The sequence below is a fragment of the Canis lupus genome, chromosome 5, assembly GCF_011100685.1.
Source record: "Canis lupus familiaris isolate Mischka breed German Shepherd chromosome 5, alternate assembly UU_Cfam_GSD_1.0, whole genome shotgun sequence".
Lineage (NCBI taxonomy): Eukaryota > Metazoa > Chordata > Mammalia > Carnivora > Canidae > Canis > Canis lupus.
Genome location: NC_049226.1, coordinates 28836091 through 28855881, shown reverse-complemented (window position 1 = coordinate 28855881; position 19791 = coordinate 28836091). Strand labels below are relative to the sequence as shown.

Genomic DNA, 19791 nt, shown 5'->3' with positions numbered 1-19791 from the left:
TGTGTGAGCTCCTCACCAGAGCACTTAGCCAATGACCACATAATTGCTGAACGTGTAGAGGAGTGTTGCTGAGTACGTAGGGGGTCTCATCTGAATTTTCCCCATGTTACCCTTCTGATTATGCCTTATATGTGTTACCTCTGTTTTGCTCTTCTGAGGTGGTACAAGTCAGAAGCAAAATAGGGGCTGATCTTACATTCACAGGGACATCTCCTCTTCTGCTGTTTATAGTTGAATGGGAAAGTAATTTCTGAATTGCAGGTTGGAGAAGGTGGTTCATTTCATACTAATTTTGTAATAATATTTTCTTGCAATATTTTTGTTAATTTGTCTTTTTAAGGTGGATGATACTCTCAAGATTGCTGAGGCTCTTCTATTTGACTTGTCTGGATTTCGGTCTTTCCATCGAAGTGCTGAAGATCTGTTAGACCAGTTTAAACTGTATGAACAAGAACAATTTGATGACTGGTCCAGGGATATTCAGTCTGGTTTGTCTGATTCCAGGTCTGGTTTGTGGTAAGTATCGATACACTAAACAGTGAAGTCGGTGCAAGAATCTTGTTTCTTATGTTAATAATCTAAGTGGCAAGATGGAATTAATTTTCTCTGTTCTCTCCTTTCTCCAAACTTGCTGTTGCTCCTTACAACATTTTTTGTTAGTTTTTGATTAACTTTTAAGTCATTAAAGTTGGAGCTTTGAAGATAATTAGTTGATTATCCCCCCCATGCCCCCCGTTGCTTCTCGTGTGTTTCTCAGGTCTGCAGATTTTCATTTTAAAATTCAGCTTTCCTCTCCCATATGTTTTGCTACTGGTATTCATATGTGTTTTTCTACCTTTTTATGTATGCCATTTAACTCTTTCCCTTCCTACCATGAACCTAAAATATGACAGGTGCTCCAGGCCAAAAAAAGAGTTCTGTAGTCGGCTGATTTTGGAAAATGTTCACACTTTTACCCCTGCAGCTCTGGTGGAATTCCACTATGTATGATAGCATGCTGGGGGACTGAGGCCTCTGAAAAGAATCCTGTTCAACTTTATTCAACCCACTGTATCCTATTTGGCAATGAAATCTTCTGACTCCTGCTTTTTTTCTGGGCTAAACCCTTATTGCTCCATAGAATTGGTGTGTTTTAAAATATATTTCAGGATATGCTGGTATGTAGAAAGTACTTTTGAAGATTAGTTTCAAATAAAGGCAAAAAAATCACCATTCGAAATTTTTGATAGGCTTTATGTTATAGGAAAGTTGGGGTTAAATCATTATTCTAAGCCACTTTAAAGTATCTACTTTTTATTAGGCTTTCTTATATGCATTGTTAGGTGGGTAAAATAAATTTGTTCTTTGCTTTTCAGTAGCTTACTTTCTAAGACCCAAGTTTCTTAATTGTGAAAGTGATCTGAAGAAATAAGTATTATGTAAAACTGATCCTGAAAGAGAAGTCATGAAAATATAGTAGTTTTTGAGTAATTTGGCTCAATATTTTCACGATCATCCTGACTCGAGTGCCCTGATTTAAAAATTGCTATTGTAGCATTTACAGGAGACACTAAGGACAGTCCTTCGCTAAACAAAGAGTAGAGGGAATGAAACATTTGAATATCTCTACTCCTCCCATTTTGATGTTCTTTATCATCAATCCTTTAACAAAAGTATCAAAGAACCAAGTTGACAGACTCAATATATAAGAGTACCCTTTTGAAAAAGAATATCAAGCCTTTTCTCTCTGTGGTATGATGCCAGTTTTGAGTCTTAGCTGAAGACTAAGAGATTGATTTTGTTATCAGAAATGACTTGGTTGGAATATTAATGTAATGATAGATTTTTGGATATTGTAGTTTATTACCAAGATCTAAATTGTGAGGTACTATATGAAGAAAAGATTGCTTGAAAACTATAATTACAGAAAAGTTGTAAAAATTATTGCATTTTTCATCTGTTCAAAGAGTGAGAATGTGAATATTAAAAAGTAATTTTATTTTGTAGTATCGAGGCTAATAGTCGAATTATGGAATTGGATCCTAATGATGGATCATTAAAAGTACATTATTCAGATCGCTTGGTGATTCTTCTGAGAGAAGTTCGTCAGCTTTCTGCACTTGGCTTTGTTATTCCTGCCAAAATACAGCAAGTTGCAAACATTGCACAGAAATTCTGCAAGCAAGCAATTATTCTTAAACAAGTATGACATTATATTTTTGAATATATGACTATCCCGAGTTTATTACATTAGAATATTTTAAGGGCTTTGTTTTCTAAATTTGATTTTTTTGTGGGGAGGCTAATGGAATAGCATCAGTATGTCTTTGGAAATTATGGTTTGCTAAATGACTACATTACAAAATTTACTTTGCAAACCTTTAGAGGAATTCATTAATTTGTGGTATTTATTATTCATTCTAAAAGCATTTGGAAAGATAGAATGTTATTTCTTTTTTTTCCCTTTTTCTTTCATATTACATGCATGGATCTTAAAGGAGCTTCTAATCAAAGGGTCCTCTGTCCTTTGCTTGTCTTCGAGAGTCAGATTCTTAGAGAGTTAGCAGGCTGATGGGCTGGTTGTTAGCTTTGGTCATTTCCTAGGTCTTCTGGCTCAGCACTTTGCCATCACATCGTTTTCCTGTTTAGAACCAACTCTTATGGCCACATTGTCTATCTCCTTAGCACAGAAACCAGGCCTAATCATACTGTAGCTAACCTGACGGACTGTGGCCCCCACTACCTATACCCTGAATTCTGAATGTACCTCCATGCACTGGTATCTCTTCCCTTATTTTTATTTATTTATTTTTTTTGGGGGGGGGTTATTTATTTATTCATGAGAGACAGAGAAAAGCAGAGACATAGGCAGCTGGAGAAGCAGGCTCCCTGTGGGGAGTCTAATATGGAATTTGATCCCTGGACCCCAGGATCATGCCCTGAGCCAGCAGATACTCAACCACTGAGCCACCCAGTCACCCTTCTGTTCCCTCTTATTAGAAAACTCTAAGTCATCCTTTGATTCCCCACTCATAAGTCCCTGTCTTTATTGTGTCTTTCTTTATTGTGTCTTTCTTTCTGTGTTGTTTACTCCCCATTCTGTATGCAATGTGCAAATTAGTTTTGAACACTTTTATGGAGTATTGGATATTTTTTGTCTTTTCTCCCACTTAATAGATCTTAGTGGGGCAGGAATAGTTTCTGAGAGGCACATACTTGGACTCTCCTTGATTCCTTCAGCAGGAATCTCTTGAGCACCTACAGTGCCATGCACAGCATAGTGAAGAAATAAACATGAAGATACTGTCATCTTTTGGCATGCGGTTCTCAGCCTCAGTGCTGTAGACATTTTGGACCAGTTTTTTTTGTTTGTTTTTGATTTTTGTTTTTTAGAAGTTCATTATAACACCCAGTGCTCATCCCCATCAAGTGCTGCCCTCAGTGCCCATCGCCAAGTTACCCCTCCCCCCCGCCCACCTCCCCTTCTGCAACCCTTTGTTCCCAGAGCTAGGAGTCTCTCATGCTTTGTCTCCCTTTCTAATTTTTCCCACTCAGTTCCTTTATAATCCCTTTCACTATTTCTTATATTCCCTGTATGAGTGAAACCATATGATGATTGTCCTTCTCCAATTGATTTACTTCACTCAGCATAATACCCTCCAGTTCCATCCACATCGAAGCAAATGGTGAGTATTCATCCCTTCTGATGGTTGAGTAATATTCCATTATATATATAGACCACATCTTCTTTATCCATTCATCTTTCGATGGACACCGAGGCTCCTTCCACAGTTTGGCCAATGTGGACATTGCTGCTAGAAACATTGAGGTGCAGGTGTCTTGGCTTTTCACTGCATCCGTATCTTTGGGGTAAATCCCCAACAGTGCAATTGCTGGGTCATAGGGCAGATCTATTTTTAACTCTTTGAGGAACCTCCACACAGTTTTCCAGAGTGGCTGTACCATTTCACATTCCCACCAACAGTGCAAGAGGGTTCCCCTTTCTCCACATCCTCTCCAACATTTGTGGTTTCCTGTCTTGTTAATTTTCACCATTTTCCTGGTGTGAGGTGGTATCTCATTGTGGTTTTGATTTGTATTTCCCTGATGGCAAGTGATGTGGAGCATTTTCTCATGTGCTTGTTGACCATGTCTGTGTCGTCTTTGGTGAAATGTCTGTTCATGTCTTTTGCCCACTTCATGATTGGATTGTTTGTTTCTTTGCTGTTGAGGTTTAATGAGTTCTTTATAGATCTTGGATACTAGCCCTTTATCTGATAGGTCATTTGCAACTATCTTCTCCCATCCTGTAGGTTGTCTTTTAGTTTTGTGGACTGTTTCTTTTGCTGTGCAGAAGCTTTTTATCCCAATTAAGTCCCAGTAGTTCATTTTGCTTTCATTTCTTTTGCCTTCATAGATGTATCTTGCAAGAAGTTGCTGTGGCTGAGTTCAAAAAGGGTGTTGCCTGTGTTCTCCTCTAGGATTTTGATGGATTTTTGTTTCGCATTTATTTATTTATTTATTTATTTATTTATTTATTTATTTATTTTTTATTTTTTATTTTTTATTTTTTTTATTTTTATTTATTTATTTATTTTTTGTCTCGCATTTAGATCTTTCATCCATTTTGAGTATATCTTTGTGTATGGTGTAAGAGAATGGTCTAGTTTCATTCTTTTGCACGTGGGGGTCCAATTTTCCCAGCATCATTTATTGAAGAGACTGTTCTTTTTCTAGTGGATATTCTTTCCTGCTTTGTCAAATATTAGTTGACCATAGAGTTGAGGGCCCATTTCTGGGTTCTTTATCCTGTTCCATTTATCAAGGTGTCTATTTTTGTGCCAGGACCATACTGTCTTGATGATCACAGCTTTGTAACCCAGCTTGAAATCTGGCATTTGATGCTCTCGGCATTGGTTTTCTTTTTCAACATTTCCTGGCTATTCAGGGTCTTTTCTGATTCAACAAAGATCTTAAGATTATTTGTTCCAACTCTGTGGAGAAGGAACAGATGTTTTTGGTGAGGAATGTCCTGTGGATTGTGGATGTTTAGCAGTACCGCTGGCAAGTTGCACCTGTCTAGTTCTCCCATCCAAGTACTAACCAGGCCCGACCCTGCTTAGCTTCCGAGATCAGACGAGATCGGGCGCGTTGAGGGTGGTATGGCCGTAGACGCACCTGTCTAGTTCTGACAATCAAGTGTCTCCAGACGTCAAATGTCCCCTTGGGTGCAAATAACTGTGGTTGAGAATCCTTGGTCTAGTGGGACAGAGCAAACTAAACACTGAGTTCTCATTAAATATCAAGGCCTCTGGTAGATATTTATGAAATTACATAAATAGGTTACTTTGTTATTTCACTTCACCCTCCATTTCTCACTGATCTAATTGGGGATCAGATTTGTAACATAGTTTTTCTGGTGCCATACAGCTAATAAGTTATGAAGCTGGGATTTGATTCCAAATCTGACTCCAGAGCCCATGTTTATTCCATTACAGTTTATGTATTGGTGACATATATTTGAAAACTTGACAAAATATTTAATATGAGTATTTAATTGGAGACTTTTGGAACGTCATGTGAAAGCATAGGGGTGGGAGTTTTCAGTTATTTCTTGGTGAGGCAGCATTGATAAATCTTTACAGAGGAATGCTGTTTGGTATGAGTCTGGAAGAGTATACATATGTTTTCTCAGGACCACAAAGGGTAGGGTGGGGTGAGCATTTCATAAAGAGGGGCTGCATCTTCAAAAGCAAAGAGGCTTGCTCACTTTTGTGTCTTGTGTATTTAGTATAACACAATAGGAGCTCAAATGATGAACGGATGGTCATAGAGTATTTGCATATCTCCAGGGAAATATATTTATGTACACCTTTACTTATGAGCAGGTATGTAACTGGAGTAGGGAGTGTGAAGCAGGAGTTGATTAGATCATAGCACGGCCAGATTGCTGTAATAATAATATGTATTCTAGTTTTCTTGATTAGGCTTTATCTTGGACTGTTGTGGTGCAGAATAAGTACAATATTCTCCACCAAATAAAGCATATTTTTATACATACTAGTGGAAAGAAGTGAACGCTCTATAAAATTGGGAATTTATTTTCTTTGAGAGAGAGAGAGGGAGGGTAAGGGCAGAGAGAGAGGGGGAGAGAGAATTTTAGGCAGGCTCCACACCCAGCATGTGAGCCTGACACAGGGCTTGATCTCACAATCCTGAGACAATGACTTGATGTGAAATCAAGAATTGGACACTAAACTGAATGAGATACCCAGGCACCCCAGTTAGGAAATATTTTTTTAAGCACAAATTTTGGGCCAAGAATTTTGTGAGGTGCTGGGGATACAAAAATGAAAAAATAGTCTTTATAAATTCCTAAGACTCACACCATGGTGTCCACTTGATCTGCTTCCCTGAAATTTTCCTTTTCCCCCAACAGAATTGACAGTGCCCTTTTTTGCTCATTATTCTACCTTGTAGGTATCTTTGTTTTTGTTTTTGTTTAATTTCAAGTCAATTAGCCAACAGATAGTACATCATTGGTTTCAGATGTAGAATTTAGTGATTCATCAGTTGCATGTAACACTCAGTGTTCATCCCATCACCCAGTTACCCTGTCCCTCCACCTCTTCCCCTCCAGCAACCCTCAGTTTGTTCCCAGGTATCTCTGTTACTTTGATTCATTGATTAATTTTAATAATATTGAGTGCCTTCTATTTGCTAGACACTATTCCTGAAGCTGTCATTCTTATTTGGGAGATAGAGAGCAAACACATAGGTAGGTAGTTTTAGGAAGTGATAAGGACTTTGAAGAAAAAGAAAACCAAAAAAAAGATTGTGACAAAGCCTGCTGCTCTATACAGAGTGGTCAGGGTTGGCCTGGGTGAAAGGTAAAATTTGAGAAGAGGTTTGACACAGTGACAAAAGAACCATGCAGGATTCTGGAGAAAGACTGCTGTCTGCAGAGCAAACAGATTTCATGCCGTGTTCCTAAGGGAAGAGAAGCAGCAAGGAGGCCAGCATGGCTGCAGTGCACTGAGGGTTTGTGGCTGGGCTAAAGGCCAATTTATGTAAAATGTTTGTGCTGGGGTAGGGCCATGGGTCTTGGATTTGGATTTTATTTTTGAGTATATTGGGGAGCCTTTGGAAGGTTTTAGGTAAGAGTTTTGGGATTTTAGATTTTTTTCTCAAATGTACTGCGAAGTCATTTGAAAGTCCTTGAGTAGGCACAGGTGTATGGTATGATTTATGTTTAAGGAATAAGGACCACTCTGGCTTCTTTGAATACTTTGAAGAGATGATAGGAAGCCATGACTGGAAACAGGCCATTTAGGGGACTGGTCTTGTCAAGAGATGAGGTGCTTGGACGGGTGTGGGATGGGTGGAGGTGGGCGAGATGGCTGGATTTAATATAGGTTTAAAAGTATAGTCAGTAGATGCCATTGATGTGAGATGTGAGAGAAAAGTTATGGACAACTCAAAGATTTTTTTGGTCTGAGAAATGGGTTAAATACATGTTCTGTACTGAAGAAGGAAAGAGCAGGTTTGGAGAGTTGCAAGAATGAAGAAGAGTTCAGTGTTTAGCATTTAACATGCTTTTACTGGTTTCCTCTATTTCTCTTGAGACTGTGAACTTCTTGATTGTAGGGACTGTGTTTTATGATCTTTGTTTAATCAGCCCCTAGGGCATGACTTGGCAGATTATAGGAACTCAACATGTAATTGTTGATTGCATATACTAATACATGCATAAATGCTCTATTAGAGATGAAAACTATTTTTTTTGTTAAATCTTAGCATGAGAAGGGTTATTTCCATTCAAATAATTAAAAATTAAAACAAATGAAAAATTGTTATTATTGATTATTGCTAATTATACTTTTACTTTGTAGGTGGCACATTTTTATAATTCTATTGATCAGCAAATGATTCAAAGCCAGAGACCAATGATGCTACAATCTGCATTAGCGTTTGAACAGATAATTAAGGTAAATGGACTTTTTATGTTATAATTAGATACCCTGTCACTTACCATTGATCTAAAGTTTTGTTTTGTTCCCCAATGACTTCCTTTACTCTTAACAAGTAACATTTTCCCATCTGTAGATTTAAATAGTTATAGTGTTTCACACAGAGTTTGATCAGTTGATTTAGTATCTATAGTATATGGTTGGTATGCTATTTACTAACTCACTGAGGTGTGAGGTCTTGATATACCAGAGTCTTAAGTGCTTTTTCATCATCTGATTTTATAATTTAGTGTTTGTTTTTTATCTGTGCTTGTTTCAATACACACACATATGGCATTAGAAAAACCTACAATACTTTTTAAACTGTTACTGTGTGACTGGTGGGTTTTGAAATCTACAGTGTTAGTCTGAACAGACATAAAATATTTAAAAAGGAAGTAGAAGAGGAATTTGTCCTTTTCTTATTTTATTTGGAAGTGGATTGCTAGTTGTGATTTTCCTCAAGACCACCAGGTTTGGGATGCCTGGGTCGCTCAGTGGTTGAGCGCCTGCCTTCGGCCCAAGGCATGATCCTGGAGTTCTGGAGTTCTGGGATCGAGTCCCGCGTCGGGCTCCCTGCATGGAGCCTGCTTCTCCCTCTGCCTGTGTCTCTGCCTCTCTCTCTGTCTCTCTGTATCTCTCATGAATAAATAAATTAAAAAAATCTTAAAAAAAAAAAAAAAGACCCCCAGGTTCTCTGATTTTCTGGGAGGACTGATAGGACTCTGGGTATAGTTTACTCACAGCTGATTGATATATGATTTGTAACAGCAAGAGGCTTCAGAGCAGAGTTAGCACAGGGCATGAGAGTGAGGTCCCAGGGAAAGCAGGTGTGAGCTTTCAGGAGTCCTTCCAGTGGAGTTCCACAGGGCATCCTTCACTCCCCCAGCAGAAGCTGTCTTACGTGTGAAGTGTTGTCTCCCCAGGAAGACCATCGGGGGCCTTGGTGCTCAGACACTCACCGGGGGTTAGTCATGTAGGTGTCTTGTGCCTGCTCTGTACTAAAATTCCAGGTTCCCAGGAGGATATCAGGTGTTCAGCATAAGCCATGTTGTTTGGGTACAGTGAACCAGTCTTAAAGGTGAGGGTGATGGGAAGCCACCATGCTGCAGGTGTTCAGGTGTCAGGTAAGGGTCCTTCTTTGGATCGGGCCTTTTGAGGGATAGCATGCAGACCGGTTCCACTAACTGTTCTGCACGCTAGTTCTCAGACTTCAAATTTATTAGAAGTCAGATAATTCCTATTATAAACTTTTTTATTGCCAAAACTCAATATGAATTTATAATGGAAAATTTAAAGAATTCTGGTAAACAAAAAGGAAAAAAAGTTTTAAAATTGTACCACCAAGGGATGGCCATTCTTAATAGTGGGTGAATATCCTGTAAGCTTTTTTTTCTGGGGTATTTGCAAATATACTTCTGAAAATGGGATAATATTTTATTATTTTTCACCTTATAATATTTAATTGTATACCTTTAAACTCTTTTTCTCTAATAAATCTATTCAAAGTAACCTCTCGATTTTTCCATGAGAAATCGAGTTGTGAGAAGTAAATAATCTGTTTAGCATGTGTTAAATGAGACAGAAGAGTAGATAAGGAACCAAGATGGAAGGAGAAGGAATAGGGAGGCTCTTTCTAATCTCCTGGCTGCTAACTGGAGTAGAGATCACGGATTCCAGTTTAACTGATTTTATAATCTCAGGGAATACAGCAATAACTGGTGCATGGTAATGACAAGGTCATTGCTTTTTAAGCTATCCCACAGGATTCTGTTGGAGGTATTATCCTCGCTTCACTCATTTTCGGCTGTTGATTGAGGCTCTCCATATTCTAGGCCTTGTTGCTGGCCCTACATCTGCTGAGAGCTGACTGCTGTAGCCCCCTTCTCACTCCATTTCTGTGTACTTGCTCTGAGGATGTAGACTCCTCTGTACTCACATGGGACTCTAGTTTTTGCTTCAATCACTGCATCTGATTTAAAAAATTCTTGAGAAGGATTGTTTACTTTCCTCACCCCAGTGTTTTTGCAATTCTTACCCAGAGGACTGCCTGTAGCTGTGCTTTCAGATCAGGTTTGCTGCAGATACATTCTCCCTCCTTTTCTTTGTCTGAGAGTTGTCCTTCCCCCTCTCTCCTGGAGGATATTTCCGGCAGGTACACAATCTATGGTTCACAGGTTTTTTTTTTTTGCACTTGAGGGATGGGGTTCTGCTTGCTTCTGGCTGTCGCGGCCTCAGCTGAGAACCTGCCCTTTGAGTGTCTTGTCCTCTGTGTGTAGGGTGATGTTTCTGACAGGATGAATGCCCTGTGGGGCCAGAGGAGAGGCTGGCTGGGCCTTGCAGGTAGCAGCACACTGATGAGAACAGAGCATTGCCAATGAGCAGAGAGGCAGGTCAGGGCCCACTCTTACACCTCAGCTCTGTGCTGAGCCTACCAGTGTGGCTCAGGGGGGAGGCACCATCCAACTCCTCCATTGCTGCAAAGCAGGGGTGCAGGCTCAGCTGGTCTTTCGTTACCCTGGCAGGGGACGTGGAGCACTGCCTGCTTTTGACAAGTGCTGGACAGAAGCTCAGCTGTCTGGTACAACACAGACTGCAGAGCGCTGTTTTTCCCCTCGGTGTTGGCAAGAATAGGGTGGGTATTGCTAAAAAGATTGGCTTTTGTTAGGCTGCTGTTTTCCTCGCCTGGTCATTAGCTAGAGGGAACAGGCTTCTTCTGGAGGTTTGTCTGTGTGTGTGTGCACGTGTGTGTGTGTGTGCGCGTGTGTGTTTTCCTGAAGGGGGCTACAGGGTGGAGGCTTCCAGATGTGAGGGCGATGTTAGGGAAGCCTGCCAGCCTCTGCTCAGTCTGCCTTTTTGCTTCTCTCTTCCTTCCTTCTGAGTGTGCTATGTCATCAGATGGTTTTGCTCTCAGAGGGAGAACTTGGAAGGGATGGGGCTATCCAGTTTGCAAGACTGCCTTACCATTTGTAAAATGGAAAAATTACTATATGCTTTTTTATTGCAGATGAGTGTTAGGGGTAATTGGACTTAAGATTTTGAATGTGGAACCTTTAGGAAAAGACAGATGCATTTAAATGTTAAACGATGTTTGTTATACCTTAGAATTCGAAAGCAGGAAGTGGGGGAAAGTCACAAATTACTTGGGATAATCCTAAAGAATTAGAAGGCTACATCCAAAAACTCCAAAATGCTGCTCAACGACTTGCCACTGAAAATAGGAAACTGAGGAAATGGCACACTATATTTTGTGAGAAGGTACGTTTTATTTATAAAGTTGGATAAGCTATGACTAGTATTACTTAAGTCGTAATTGGGATATATAAATACTTCTTATTTGGAAGTCAGTTATCTACCAGACTTAAAGTTGCAGAAGTAGAGCAGACTTGACACTTGCCTTCGCCTTTGTCTGTTGTCAACCACTTGTGTTTCCATAGTACGCTTGTCAAAACTAGGGAATCGATGGCTTTGAATTTTCCAGCTTTTCTGCTGCTCTCCATTTCCTTCTCCATGATCCTGCCCAGGATCCTGCCTTGCATGAAGTTTTGGAGGCTCTGCAGGCACGTCCTCCTCAGGCTTTCCTTCTGTTTCACCACTTTGTTATAGATAGTTGTTTGTAGAAGTCTCTCGCTATGGGTGTACGTGGTGTTTTCTCATTATTAGAGGGAGGTGATACAGTTTGGACAGAGATGCCTCGGCACTGCCGTTCTGCCTTTGCCACGGCCTTATTCAGGAATTCATGTGTCTTCTAGGTTGAGTTAATATCATCACTTGGTTACAGTGGAGTCTTTCAGGTTTTTCCACTGAAAAGTTAGTTTTTTCTGGGGCTCCTTTGAGACTATCATACTTTAATTTTTAACAGGTGGTAGTTCTTATGAATATTGATCTGCTGAGGCAGCAACAGCGCTGGAAAGATGGATTACAAGAATTGAGAACTGGCTTAGCCAGTGTAGAAGCACAGGTAAAGTATGTCCACTTGGGGTCTACACTTTGAGTATGACCTTTGCAGAAGGTGAATATACAAATTGATGGAAAGTTCGTGAAGGTAAATCTTTAATAAATTCCTAATAAATTTAGAATTTTACTGAATTACATAGACCACACATTGGCAATGCTGTTACATTTAAAAGTATAAAAACAAAAAAAAGTATAAAAACGAGTTTCCATACATCTTAAGGAATGCCAGATTTCTCAGTTCAGACTTGGTAGTTGCTGCGAGTTGGTGCTTAAATTTTATCATTCCTTAGTTTTCTTGTAGGTGATTGTGATATCTGTAGAACACAAAGCTGAGCTTAGGCAGAAGCCTATTAATTGAAATAACTCCATATGTTTTCCCCATTTTGGGGTGAAATTTCAGTTCTATACATATTTTGATATGTATATGAAAGTGGCTACCACAGAGCCTGCTACATGGGTGCTGGTGGGGTCTCAGTGGAATGTGAGCTACCTATTATGTACATGCACTTGTCAGATCTTGAAGAAAAAAATAAAAAATGTTAGAAACAATGTATTTCTGGTTATATGGAAAAATAGAATGTGTAAACTCTCCGGAGCATACTCCTATTTTAAGTATATTATTTTTAAAAAAATGTGCAGTAGAGTATCTCTAGAGTGAAAAGGGGAGAGAAGAGCTCTTTACTTGATGGAATTTTGGAAAGAGGATTAATAAGTTCATGAAATAAACCAGTTTCTGTTAGTTTTTCCTTTTTTTTAGCATCATAAAGTCCATATGTAAAATCTATTTGACATTAACTCGATCTCTTAAATTATGCTGATCTTTCAGAGTACTATTTATAAGCATGAAAATGAGAGAATTTCGTATATGACTCCATATGAATTGTATAAGTAGCAACTAAGGAATTTCATGTTTTAAGATGTTTAAAATGAGGATTTTTTTTGCATATGATTTTATGTGATATAAGAGCTTGAAATGAAAACTCTATTGTACTACCTAGATTTTTAAATACAAACTGTGAATAAAACCTATCAGGGCTTCCAGGCCAGCGAGATGCATGCATGGAAACAGCACTGGAATCATCAGCTGTACAAAGCTCTGGAGCACCAGTACCAGATGGGTTTGGAAGCACTCAATGAGAACCTGCCGGAAATAAACATAGACTTAATGTACAAGTAAGGTTTTTTAGACCCATTTTAATTCTCAGTCTATATTTTTCTAATTCATATTTTGAAGTTATTTATTTGTTTTCAGACAAGGACGATTACAATTCAGGCCTCCTTTTGAAGAAATCCGGGCTAAATATTATAGAGAAATGAAGAGGTTCATCGGCATTCCTAATCAGTTTAAGGGAGTGGGTGAGGCAGGAGAGGAGTCTATTTTTTCTGTTATGATTGATAGAAATGCAAGTGGATTTTTGACTATTTTCAGCAAAGCTGAAGATCTGTTCAGGAGATTATCAGCGGTTTTACATCAACATAAGGTATGGAACATGTAATTTCTTTCTTTTTTTTTTTTTAATAATAAGTTTATTTTTTATTGGTGTTCAATTTGCCAACATACAGAATAACACCCAGTGCTCATCCCATCAAGTGCCCCCCTCAGTGCCCATCACCCATTCACCCCCAACCCCCACCCTCCTCCCCTTCTACCACCCCTAGTTCGTTTCCCAGAGTTAGGAGTCTTTATATTCTGTCTCCCTTTCTGATATTTCCCACACATTTCTTCTCCCTTCCCTTATATTCCCTTTCACTATTATTTATATTCCCCAAATGAATGAGAACATATAATGTTTGTCCTTCCCCGATTAACTCATTTCACTCAGCATAATACCCTCCAGTTCCATCCACGTTGAAGCAAATGGTGGGTATTTGTCGTTTCTAATGGCTGAGTAATATTCCATTGTATACATAAACCACATCTTCTTTATCCATTCATCTTTCGATGGACACCGAGGCTCCTTCCACAGTTTGGCTATTGTGGTCATTGCTGCTATAAACATCAGGGTGCAGGTGTCCCGGTATTTCATTGCATCTGTATCTTTGGGGTAGGGAACATGTAATTTCATGTTATTCTTATATTTCATCTGATTGAATTAGTATGAAATGTATGATCTGCAGTTTATCTTATGTCATAACATAAAAATATAGCAAGGTGGAGTCAGAGTTGAGGATTCTTATACAGCCTACATTTATACTGCAAATGAGAAAAAAGTTATACTAAGATACCTGTCTTTGACTATTTGAAAATTGAGAAACTCTTGTTGCATCAACATGGAATATGACAGGGTCCTGTTGTGTCAATTTTAATTCCTCTCACAAAAATATATCCTTTTTCTTCATGCTTTGGATCAAGAGCAATCCATGGAGTAAAGAAATTTCATTAAGATGATGTAACTTTTTACTTTTGTTTGAGTGAATCCTACCACCCTCCAAAGATAAATCCCAGTTGCATTCTTTGCTTAATGCTCATTTATGATGCTCCTGAGACGGATGACTGAGTATTCAATCGGTTCTGAACTGCCTCTGTGATGCTGCTTCTGCATCACAGAAATAATCTACTACACTGTATTTTTGGTTTCTAGAGTGGGTTGGATATGGATACTTTCAGATTTGTAGCGTTGGCTTTGCCAAGGTGATTCTGTGTATACATCAAATTCGAGAAGAGAATCTTAAAGGTTTTTGTGATCTAACAAAAAGTGTTACGATCTCTGTATTTTAATATGTTAAATAGTTTTCTTCCCTATTCATCCTTTAGGCTCTACAGTAATAGCTATATTTGCATACTTATGTTGAAATTCATTTGAATACCTTACATTTGTCCCTTTTTATCAGTGTTAAGTTAGACCCTAAGCTTTTACATGTTAATATGTTAGTATTGTTTCTTTAATAATGTTTTTCATTCTTTAAATAGGAGTGGATTGTAATTGGGCAAGTTGATATGGAAGCTCTAGTGGAAAAACATCTTTCTACTGTACATGATTGGGAGAAAAATTTTAAAGCACTGAAAATAAAAGGGAAAGAAGTAGAACGACTTCCAAGGTATGGGAAGGTGTTATTTTTTTTCTTTTATTACATGCATTACTATTTTTTTTTGGTATATATATATTTTTTTTTAATAAATTTTTATTGGTGTTCAATTTACTAACATACAGAGTAACACCCAGTGCGGTATATATTTTTTTTTTATTGGAGTTCGATTTGCCAACATATAGCATAACACCCAGTGCTGGTCAAGTGCCCCCCTCAGTGCCTGTCACCCAGTTACCCCAACCCCCCGCCCACCTCTATTTCTACCCCCCCTTGTTTGTTTTCCAGAGTTAGGTGTTTCTCATGTTCTGTCGCCCTCTTTGATATTTTCCACTCATTTTCTCTCCTTTCCCCTTTATTCCCTTTCACTATTTTTTTATATTCTCTAAATGAGTGAGGCCATATAATATTTGTCCTTCTCCGATTGATTTACTTCACTCAACATAATACCCTTCAGTTCCATCCACGTCGAAGCAAATGGTGGGTATTTGTCATTTCTAATGGCTGAGTAATATTCCATTGTATACATAGACCACATCTTCTTTATCCATTCATCTTTCGATGGACACCGAGGCTCCTTCCACAGTTCAGCCAACGTGGACATTGGTGCTATAAACATTGGGGTGCAGGTGTCCCGGTGTTACACTGCATCTGTATCTTTGGGGTAAATCCCCGGCAGTGCAATTGCTGGGTCATAGGGCAGATCCATTTTTAAATCTTTGAGGAACTTCCATAGTTTTCCAGAGTGGCTGCACCATTTCACATTCCCACCAACAGTGCAAGAGGGTTCCCCTTTCTCCACATCCTCTCCCACATTTTTGTTTCCTCTCTTGTTAATTTTCCCCATTCTCACTGGTGTGAGGTGGCATCTCATTGTGGTTTTGATTTGTATTTCCCTGATGGCAAGGGATGCAGAGCATTTTCTCATGTGCTTGTTGGCCATGTCTATGTCATCTTGGTGAAATGTCTGTTCATATCTTTTACCCACTTCATGATTGAATTGTTTGTTTCTTTGCTGTTGAGTTTAATAAGTTTTATATAGGGCAGCCTGGGTGGCTCAGCGGTTTAGTGCCTGCTTTTGGCCCAGGGTGTGATCCTGAAGACCCGGGATCAAGTCCCAGGTCGGGCTCCCTGCCTGGAGTCGGCCTCTCCCTCTGCCTGTTTCTCTGCCTCTCTCTCTCTCTCTCTGTGTCTCTCGTAAATAGATAAATAAAATCTTAAAAAAAAAATTCTTTATAGATCCTGGATACTAGCCCTTTATCTGATATGTCATTTGCAAATGTCTTCTCCCATTCTGTAGATTGTCTTTTAGTTTTGTTGACTGTTTCTTTTGCTGGGCAGAAGGTTTTTATCTTGATGAAGTCCCAATAGTTCATTTTTGCTTTTGTTTCCCTTGCCTTCATAGATGCAAGAAGTTTCTATGGCCAAGTTCAAAAAGGGTGTTGCCTGTGTTCTCCTCTAGGATTTTGATGGAATCTTGTCTCACATTTAGATCTTTCATCCATTTTGAGTGTACATTTGTGTATGGTGTAAGAGAATGGTCTAGTTTCATTCTTCATGTGGCTGTCCAGTTTTCCTAGCACCATTTATTGAAGAGACTGTCCTTTATCCAGTGGATAGTGTTTCCTGCTTTGTCGAATATTAGTTGACCATAGAGTTGAGGGCCCATTTCTGGGTTCTCTATTCTGTTCCATTGATCTATGTGTTTCTGTGCCAGTACCACACTGTCTTGATGATTGCAGCTTTGTAGAACAGCTTGAAATCCGGCATTGTGATGCCCCCGGCTCTGGTTTTCTTTTTCAGTATTCCCCTGATATTCGGGGTCTTTTCTGCTTCCACACAAATCTTAAGATTACTTGTTCCAACTCTCTGAAGAAAGTCCATGGTATTTTGATAGGGATTGCGTTAAACGTGTAAATTGCCCTGGGTAGCATTGACATTTTCACACTATTAATTCTGCTAATCCATGAGCATGGAATATTTTTCCATCTCTTTGTGTCTTCCTCAATTTCTTTCAGAAGTGTTCTGTAGTTTTTAGGGTATAGATCCTCCTTTACCTGTTTGGTTAGGTTATTCCTAGGTATCTTTGCTTTTGGGTTCAATTGTAAATGGGAATGGGATTGACTCCTTAATTTCTCTTTCTTCAGTCTCATTGTTAGTTGTATAGAACTACCACTGGTTTCTGGGCATTGGTTTTGTATCCTGCCACTCTGCTGAATTGCTGTATGAGTTCTAGCAATCTTGGGGTGGAGTCCTTGGGGTTTTCTATATACAGTATCATGTCATCTGCAAAGAGAGAGAGTTCGACTTCTTCTTTGCCAATTTGAATGCCTTTTATTTATTTTTGTTGCCTGGTTGCTGAGGCTAGGACTTCTAGTACTATGTTGAATAGCAGTGGTGAGAGTAGACACCCGTGTCTTGTTCCTGATCTTAAGGGAAAGGCTCCCAGTGTTTCGCCATTGAGAATTATATTTGCTGTGGGCTTTTCGTAGATGGCTTTTAAGATGCTGTGGAATGTTGCCTCTATCCCTATACTCTGAAGAGTTTTGATCAGGAATGGATGCTGTATTTTGTCAAATGCTTTCTCTGCATCTGTTGAGAGGATCATATGGTTGTTTTTTCTCTTGTTGATATATCTATCACCTTGATTGCTTTATGAGTGTTGAACCAGCCTTGCATCCCAGGGATAAATCCGACTTGGTCATGGCGAATAATCTTCTTAATGTACTATTGGATCCTATTGCTAGTATCTTGTTGAGAATTTTTGCATCTGTGTTCCTCAGGGATATTGGTCTATAATTATCCTTTTTGGTGGGGTCTTTGTCTGGTTTTGGAATTAAGGTGATGCTGGCCTCAGAGAACGAGTTTGGAAGTATTCCATCCTTTTCTATCTTTCAGGACAGCTTTAGTAGAATAGGTATTGTTTCTTCTTTAAACATTTGATAGAATTCACCTGGGAAGCCCTCTGGCCCTGCACCTCTGTGTCTTGGGAGGTTTTGATGACTGCTTCGTTTCCTCCCTGGTTATTGGCCTGTTCAGGTTTTCTGTTTCTTCCTGTTCCAGTTTTGGTAGTTTGTGCTTTTCCAGAAATGCGTTCATTTCTTCTAGATTGCCTAATTTATTCGTGTATAGTTGCTCATAATATGTTTTTAAAATCGTTTGTATTTCCTTTGTATTGGTTGTGATCTCCCCTTTTCATTCGTGATTTTATTAGTCTTTTTTTTTTTTTTTTTTTAAATAAGGCTGGCTAATGGTTTATCTATCTTCTTAATTCTTTTAAAGGTCCAGCTCCTGGTTTTGTTGATCTGTTCCACAGTTCTTCTGGTCTCTATTTCATGGAGTTCTGCTGGAATCTTTATTAACTCTCTTCTTCTGCTTGGTGTAGGTTTTATTTGCTGTTCTTTCTCCGGTTCTTTTAGGTGCAAGGTTAGCTTGTGTATTCGAGTTTTTTTTCCAGATTTGTGAGGAATGCTTGTATTGTGATGTATTTCCCTTTCAGAACTGCTTTTGCTGTATGCCAAAGATTTTGAACAGTTGTATCTTCATTCTCCTCATTTTTCATGAATCTTTTAAATCTTTTAAATTCTTCTCTAAATTCCTGGTTGACCCTTTCACCTTTTAGCAGGATGCTCTTTAACCTCCACATGTTTGAGTTTCTTCCAAATTTCTTCTTGTGATTGAGTTCAAGTTTCAAAGCATTATAGTCTGAAAATATGCAGGGGACAATCCCAATCTTTTGGTATCAGTTGAGATCTGATTTGTGACCCAGTATGTGGTCTATTCTGGAGGAAGTTCCATGTGTACTTGAGAAGAATGTGTATTCAGTTCCATTTGGATCTAAAGTTCTGTAAATATCTGTGAAATCCGTTTGGCCCAGTGTATTGTTTAAAGCTTGTTTCTTTGGAGATGTTGTGCTTAGAGTATCTGTCATTTGCAGATAGCGTCGTGTTGAGGCCCCCCAGTATAAGTGTATTATTATCTAAGTATGTCTTTACTTTGGTTATTAATTGATTGATATACTTGTCAGCTCTCACATTAGGGGCATTAATATTCATCTCTTATACAGTCTTTGGGATAAACTTTAATTTATCGGATATGAGGATTGCTAGCCCTGCTTTCTTTTGAGGGTAATTTGAATGGTAAATGGCCCACAACCTTTCATTTTCAGACTGTAGGTGTCCTTAGGTCTAAAATGAGTCTCTTGTAGACAGCAAATAGATGGGTCTGGCTTTTTTATCCAATCTGAAACCCTGCGTCTTTTGATGGGGTCATTAGCCCATTCACATTCAGAGTTACTATTGCAAGACAGTGTGGTACTGGCACAAAAACAGACACATAGATCAATGGAACAGAATAGAGAATCCAGAAGTGGACCCTCAACCTTATGGTCAACTAATATTCGACAAGGGAGGAAAGACTATCCACTGGAAATAGACAGTCTCTTCAATAAATGGTGCTGGGAAAATTGGACATCCACGTGCAGAAGAATGAAACTAGACCACTCTCTTTCACCATACACAAAGATAAACTCAAAATGGATGAAAGATCTAAATGTGAGACAAGATTCCATCAAAATCCTGGAGGAGAGCACAGGCAACACCCTTTTTGAACTCGGCCACAGTAACTTCTTGCAAGATACATCCACGAAGGCAAAAGAAACAAAAGCAAAAATGAACTATTGGGACTTCATCAAGATAAGAAGCTTTTGCACAGCAAAGGATACAGTCAACAAAACTAAAAGACAACGTTCAGAATGGGAGAAGATATTTGCAAATGACGTATCAGATAAAGGGCTAGTTTCCAAGATCTGTAAAGAACT

The 19791-nt window shown here is 38.9% G+C and overlaps 1 protein-coding gene across 6 annotated transcripts in view; it reads left to right on the top strand.

Annotated features, from left to right (window-relative positions):
- DYNC2H1 (dynein cytoplasmic 2 heavy chain 1) overlaps positions 1–19791 on the top strand; it is a 339419-nt gene that overhangs the window by 12350 nt on the left and 307278 nt on the right. For all 6 annotated transcript variants that reach the window (XR_005359403.1, XM_038536341.1, XM_038536343.1 and 3 more), the window contains exons 11-18: positions 341–516; positions 1987–2182; positions 7872–7967; positions 11094–11246; positions 11851–11949; positions 12979–13118; positions 13198–13426; positions 14857–14984. Coding sequence is in view for 5 of the 6 variants with exons in the window: in XM_038536341.1 (XP_038392269.1) it covers positions 341–516; positions 1987–2182; positions 7872–7967; positions 11094–11246; positions 11851–11949; positions 12979–13118; positions 13198–13426; positions 14857–14984 (1217 nt within the window). In the remaining variant the exon portion in view is untranslated. The remainder of the gene's footprint in view (positions 1–340; positions 517–1986; positions 2183–7871; positions 7968–11093; positions 11247–11850; positions 11950–12978; positions 13119–13197; positions 13427–14856; positions 14985–19791) is intronic.